Source organism: Pipistrellus hanaki (genome assembly GCF_964339955.1).
Source record: "Pipistrellus hanaki genome assembly, chromosome: 3".
Taxonomy (NCBI): Eukaryota; Metazoa; Chordata; class Mammalia; order Chiroptera; family Vespertilionidae; genus Pipistrellus; species Pipistrellus hanaki.
The window spans coordinates 77,207,985-77,214,740 of NC_140505.1; the positions used below are offsets into that span (position 1 = coordinate 77,207,985).

The following is a 6,756-nucleotide window of genomic DNA, read 5'->3' on the forward strand; positions in this document are numbered from 1 at the left end:
TATATATATATACTTGATATACCCTTGTTTTCTGCTTTTACCTACTACCCAGCAGCCATAACATGGTCTTTCAGGTCAGATCATGTCACCCTTCTCAAAGCCACCCTGTCTGTGGCTTTCCTGCATCACCTGGTTTCTTTCCCTGTATACTCACTTCTCTATAACTCTTCTTCTGCCCCCTTATGTCCTACAAACTGGCCACTTATCCCCAGAACATGTCAAACACACTCCACTTCAGACTACATTTGCTATTTGCCTGGAATGCTTGCCCTCAGTGTATTACAAAGGATTTCCTTGACAACTGTAAAACCAGCCCTTTCTCCACACACTAACAGCCTATCCCCAAACCTCACTAACATGCCTGTGCTACATATCCATGACAAAATGATATACACCTTCTAATGAATACAAAGTGCACACGACTGAGAATAGCCTTCTCAGCCAACTATCTGAATTCACTTCCTACCCAGTCTTTGCATTGCTGTTGTCTTTCTACTTTTCCATAGCTAGCTCACTAACTCGTTTGACACCAGACCTCTACTACTAAAGTTGTCCTCATCTTTGACCACTAGGGGGCAGACCTGAAATTTCTCTCTCCACTAGTGTTTTAGAGTGGAGCCCTCATCCAGCGTGTCACTTGCTAAGTTTTAATGTCAGAAATCAACCACCAGTTGCGTGATTTGGTTTGGTTCATCACCAGTAGGCCTTGTCAATCCAATTAACATATCTCAAATTGTGATACACACTTCTTTGAAGCCACCAGGGCAAATTTGATTGCCAAATCACTGGTAGGCTTTAAAAACAAAACAAACAAAAAAACACTGGCTCAGGTTGTTTGAACCTAAGCTAAAGGTGTAGGGCAGTGGTCCACAAACCACAGCTCCTGAGTCACATGCAGCTCTTTGGCCCCTTGTGTGGCTCTTCCACAAAACATCATGTGCAGCCACACATGTAGTGTAATAGAAACTTCATGGCCCACAGGCAGAAGTTGGTTTTCGGCCTGGGCGAGTCTGTAAAGTGGCATTAGCACACACAAGGGGCCAAAGAGCTGCAGTTTGCCTGCCACTGGTGTAGTGGAATTTTCCAGCTTCTCTTGAACTTGCATTTTACATTTTTCTTTGGAGTAAAACAGACTTTCTAATTGTTGACAAGGTAACTCCTGAACTGTAAAAACTGCATGCTTTTTCACTGTATTCCCCCCTTCAACCATGGAGACCATAATCGAAAAGTGTAAGAGCCTTTCTTCTTCCATCTACACTGCAACCTTAACAGAGTTAACTGCTCCAGATCAGATGCATTTTTATTCCAAACCCACAGCCTGGTCAAGTTCCTTTTTCCTCTACTCATCAGCCAACCCACATCCCACCTATAACCCCACCTGTAAAAGTAGGGGCCAGCAAACCTTTCCTGCCAATAGTCACTCGTTTATTTTAGGCCACATAGGTCTGTCATCCATCTTTGCTCTTGCAGTGCCCAGAGCAAATCTATAAACAAGTGATTATGGCAATGTCCTGATAAAGCTGAACACCAAATTAGACCTCATCTATCTAATAAAAAGCCAGTAACCAGAATGACCCGTCACCAGGAGGTGCATGGGCCTCTAGTATCCTAAAAGCTATACTGACTTTTCCCATTTACAAACAGCCACCTTAGAGTCACACAAAATTTGCCAACCCCATTTCATGAAATCTTACAACTCCAGAGACCTAGATTTCTACAGAACTTGGTTCTAACTTGACATGATAAATAAGCTCAGACAATTCTTTGCTTCCGGCTGTATTAGTCTCTTTATTCTTTAGGTAATCTCTTCCAGTTAACTACTTCTGTTTGTAGGTGATGAAATGTCTAAGGAATCCACTTCAAATGTTGGCTCTGCTGTGAGCATGGTCTTTCCCTTTACTGTAACTCAGAATTAAGACTTTTGATTCTTGGGTTTTTTCCTCCAGTCTCAGAAGCAGTTTCCACTGTAGAAGTTATCTGAAGACAGTCTATACGCTTTATAGCAGTGGTCTACAACCAGGCTCTAGCTTCTCCAGGAACACTACACAGGATAGATTTTAAAATGTATTAAACTAAGAAGCATTCTCTCAAATGAATTTAAATGCATTTTATTTTTAGACAACCTACATGACATGTTTCTTTCTTAAAAACAATGCCTCCGCTCCAAATGAATCAAGGTCAAAATAAATGACGAGCTCAAGATGACATCAGTCCCATCTGTCCTAGGCTTGGTGTGGATGAAAAGCAGCAGCCAGTTACGGTGACAGGCGATAGAGCCAAACTGCCCAATTTGTTACTGCGAAAACAAGAGAAATTGTATTATCACCTTTTCCAATAGGAAAGCACTTAACATTTCTAGGCTGCAAATGTAGTCCCTTATTCAATCTGGGCCGCCACAAAGACAGACAGAAAGCGCAGGGATATTTTTCTTTCGCATCCCAGTGCAAACCATAAGAACAACAGGTTGTTCAAGGTCTATCAGTGGATGCAGAACCATCCTTAGCAAATCAGAAGTAGTTTTCAGAAAGTACACATTTTTAATAAAGTCGCGCACACACTCTTACCTTCAAAAACCTCAGATAATCTGAGTATTTCCTGCGGCCAGTCTGCTCTAAGATGCTGTTTTATTGCTTCTAAACTTGTTTAATGTAGCTTTAACTTCACCTTGTTCCTAATTTACCTCAAAGTGAAGATAATCATAACAATGCCTTCACTTCTGTATTACTCCAGAAGCTCCTTGGCATAGCATTCTTTTCATTTTATTAAAGCAATTTGCATATCAGAATTTACTGAACGCTAGTAACATCAATACTTTCAATGATTAACAGCCAATTATCGGCAAACTCCAATTAAAAGAATTTCGATACATTTTCTTTAGATGACAAAGATTCCACACCATAAAATTCTTTTATATGAAGCCCTCTTTAGATCCCTGAAGAGAAAGACATGTCCCCACATTTTAAAAGGACTACCCGGTTTGGCTCCATGGCTAGAGCCCCCGGAAGGGTCCGGGTTTGATTTTGGTGCATCTATGGGAGGCAACCAATTGAACTGTCTCCCTTCACTCAGATGTTGTCTTCCCACTCCTTTTCACTCTAAAAATCAATGAAAAAATATCCTTGGGTGAGGACTAAACAAAATAAATAAATTTGGTGTTAAAAAATAAAGGTCTGCTACAGACTCCACTCTAACTCAGTAACATGAAATAGGAATCACAGCTAAAATGTCTCCATTTTTACATAATTTTGACCCACTTCTGTATACTTACACATTTTTCCATTTCTAAACCATCTTTAAAGAAAATCATATATGGGGTCACACCATCCTCACGGTAGTCCAGCAGAGCAACCATGCCATCTGGATTCATGTTTTCACCAATAAAGAACTTAGGAAGCAAAAACAAACATCTAGTTAGACCATTATATACAGATGTGCCTTATCAAAACAAACTGAAATGACCCACACCAACATGATTTGAGAAGTTCAGGAGACAGGTTCTGATGCCTATGAAGAAAATGCTCACTAATCAAACATTGGTCACTTAACTAAAGCACTAATACAGAGAAATACAGGAATACTCGAGGTTTCCTAGAAACTTACTCTCACATTACTTTATATGTATGAACATACAAATCTCAAACCCTGTAAACCCGTGTACAAAGTCAAGGACAGGACCATAATGCTGTGAATGAGAAAGCTCATCATATGGTGAAAGACTCTTATGGTCAATGCGTATGTGTCCAAGACAGAAAAATCAACCAGACTGTTAAGTCTTAGAAGTCATTGAAGTTCCCCACTAGACAAAATTCCAGTTGCAATGAAACACACTGAATTTTAAAGGGAAAATTGGAAGGTCACCTAGGAGGTTAATAAACAACTTAGGAAAGAAATAATAAATGCCATCTAGGTAGGAATGAGATTCTGTAATCAGAAGACAACATCTGGAAACAGGGAGAGCTTCTTTCTACAGCCTGTACTATTAGAATTGAATCTATGAAGTACTCAAACTGCTCAAAAGCCCACAAGTTAACTACAAAGACTTGCACCAAATATTTAAGGCATCAATTTACCTGGTAGTTTTTGAAATTGGCAAGGATGTGCTTGATTTGTTCTGCAGCCCCTGTCATAAAAGGCTTTACTCTTTCTGGTCTCTGTTCTTCAAGCTTCCCTTTGATTCTAAAACGATATTTCATTAATAGGTTAAAGTACTGACTTCTGAGCAAAATAACTTAAGTAAATCCCAAAGAAAAACAAAAACACTGAGAACAGTAAAGTAACTAGTTCACTGGACATATCACAACAGTACTACTCTAAAAGGCTAAAAGCATACCACTTGCTTTAGTATGCTCAGTTGAGTTTACTTATATGGGAGCCACCAATAACACCTCTTGCCAACCAGTTTCCTCTTCTTCCTTCCTCCCTCTCTGAGGATTAACAACAAAAAAAGTAACACCACCCCACACCTATAAGTATGCCTGCTGCTGAAGAATCTCAAATTTAACCAATCCATGCCCTGCCAGTGTGGCTCAGTGGCTGAGCATCCACCTAAGGAACTCTGGTTTAATGCCCAGGTTGCCTGCTCCATCCCCAGTAGTGGCTGTGAAGACAGCCAATCAATTATTCTCTCTCATCGTTAATGTTTTTCTTTCTCCCTGAAATCAATAAAAAATGTATTTATCCCAACCTCTAAATCTTTTAAGATTCCAGAGACTAGCTGGGAGTGCCAATACCACTTACGATTTCATGTAATCTTTGATGTACTTCTTGTAGGCTTCTTTTGTGAAGCTGGTTTCCTGCAAGTGATGGTTCATGACAATGTCAACGCCAGTGACTACTGTGCTTTCGGTCCCTTCGCCCTCAGGGCCTTCAGCGGAGGCATTTCCACCAATAAGCGAGTCATCAATGTTACCCTCTGTCCTACTGACCATCTGCACAAGAAATAAGTTTGGTTTCAAAAGACATTCTTGATCGTAAACGCATCCAAAAAGTTTTATATACCAGCAATTCATGTATCCATCACCCTCTCACCAGATGTTCTTGTTTCTTGCTGATAACAACGAAGACATTTTTTGGGGGAAATTTATGACCCCTCCATTCCTGAAACACCTCAACTCAAGAACTTTGTTGGTTGGAATGAAAATGGGCTTATTTCTGTGGGTTCCCAAGTTGATGACCTAGTAAAGGGCAAGCACTCCAGGGCTTGGTGATCCCAAACCGCAGACAACCTGCCCCTACCAGGCCGCGGGGAGGATGGGCGCCCTGGCGGCGTTACCTATTTCTATTTCCAGGCTCAGCTCCGCCTCCGCTTTTCTAGAAAAACCCGGGCCCGGAAAGAGTCTCCTCCGCCAGGAGGCAGAGAGGGGAATTGCACAATCTCGGGCGGGGGGAGCGGCGGAAACCCGAGCTTGCCCAGCCTCGCCTCCCGGCAGCCGCGGCCCGACTACTCACCTTCCCCTCTACCTCCAGGCACAGCCCGTCTGCGATCTCCCGGATCTTGTAGATGTCGGAGAACATCTCATCATCTGCTCGGACACACAAACCCGCCGTCACGATGCGCCCGGGGGCCCGGCGCCGGCGCCATTTCCCGCGCTGGCGGGCCGCACGCGGTCCACACCCTCCCGGGCGCCCCAGACCCGGCGCGCGCCCCGGGCACCGGCCCTCCCCGCCCCAGGGAGGCCGCCGGCGGCCACTGGGCCCCGGACGGCGCGGCTCCCGCTCCCCCACCCGCGCCCCCGCCCCTGCGCGGCAGCGGGGGGAAGCAAGCAGGACTCACGGCTGATGAGGTCCCGGTAGATGATCATGATGGCGGCTGGGAGGAGACGGCGGCGCTGCCTTGAGCAGGAGCACGGAGCTCGGCGCGAGCGCGGTGCAGCCGGAGCGGCGCTCGGGGGGAGGGGGGAGCGGGCGGAAAAGGCCGACTCAGCCGCTCCCCAACCTCATATAGAGGGCAAGTCCCCCTACGTCATCGCCCGCTGCGCCCCCGGAAGCGCCGGAAGCGGTGACGTGGCACGCAGAGCGCGTGGGGGCGGGGCCACGGCGGGGCCGAGGTGGCGAGGGAGGCGGGAGGCGAGCATCCGGGGACTTGGCCTGGGGACGCAGTGCGGCGCCCAGCGGCTCCGGGGCGGAAGTGGTGAAGGGAGGGGTGGGGGGGTGGTAGTAAGGCGGGCGGACCGGAGGAACGCGGGGAACTAGGGCCGCTCCTGGGTGGGGCTCAGAGGACGTCTCTCAAGCTCCGCCCCGCGCGGCTCCATCCGTTTTGTCAGGTTTCCAGGTACCTGCTGGCCACGCTCTGGGAACTTGGCGTGGTCGGAAGGTCGGGTCCGTGAGGCCTGGGGAGATCGCGAGGCCGTCCTCGAGGATGAGGGGGGCAGGATGGGGCTTTTGACCGGCCTTCGGACCGCCGCGGGCCTCGGGGAGCGTCTGAGCGTTCGGCCCTGGGGCCCCGCCGGTCCAGGTAGTGCGAGCCCCTCCCTGGAAGTAAGGGGCGGGGGTATGGAGTGGAGGAGGGTCAGGGTCTTTGGAAACCTGGGAGGAGGGTGTCACGGTTTTCACAGTTTGAAAGCTGGCGGATTCCTAAGGCAGGCAAGGTAGAGCCCTTTCCATTCTGGAATCGGTCTTGAGTTACATCCTTTACCCGAGAGAAGAGCACGTTGTCTCTGGAGATGAAGTTGGAATTATATCCCAGGTCCAGAGGGTTAAACACAAAGATAGGGAGTTTCCCAGCTGCCCAAGAGTTACTTGGACTTTAGACCCGAA

At 46.7% G+C, this 6,756-nt stretch overlaps 1 protein-coding gene across 2 annotated transcripts; it reads right to left on the minus strand.

Annotated features, from left to right (window-relative positions):
- Positions 1–1,760: 1,760 nt before the first annotated feature.
- Positions 1,761–6,016, minus strand: TPT1 (tumor protein, translationally-controlled 1). 2 transcript variants are annotated; one of them, XR_014794648.1, is made up of 7 exons: positions 5,774–5,986; positions 5,449–5,522; positions 4,738–4,928; positions 4,071–4,176; positions 3,269–3,385; positions 2,128–2,296; positions 1,761–2,041 (listed from the first exon to the last, which is right to left on the minus strand). XR_014794648.1 is itself a non-coding variant. In XM_084879500.1 (6 exons), the coding sequence occupies exons 1-6, from the start codon at positions 5,799–5,801 to the stop codon at positions 2,294–2,296; spliced, it is 519 nt and encodes a 172-aa protein (XP_084735626.1). In that variant the 5' UTR covers positions 5,802–6,016; the 3' UTR covers positions 2,093–2,293. The 2 variants fall into 2 exon arrangements, 1 of the variants encoding a protein (XP_084735626.1); XM_084879500.1 differs by lacking the exon at positions 1,761–2,041 and having other exon boundaries at positions 2,093–2,296; positions 5,774–6,016.
- Positions 6,017–6,756: the final 740 nt, after the last annotated feature.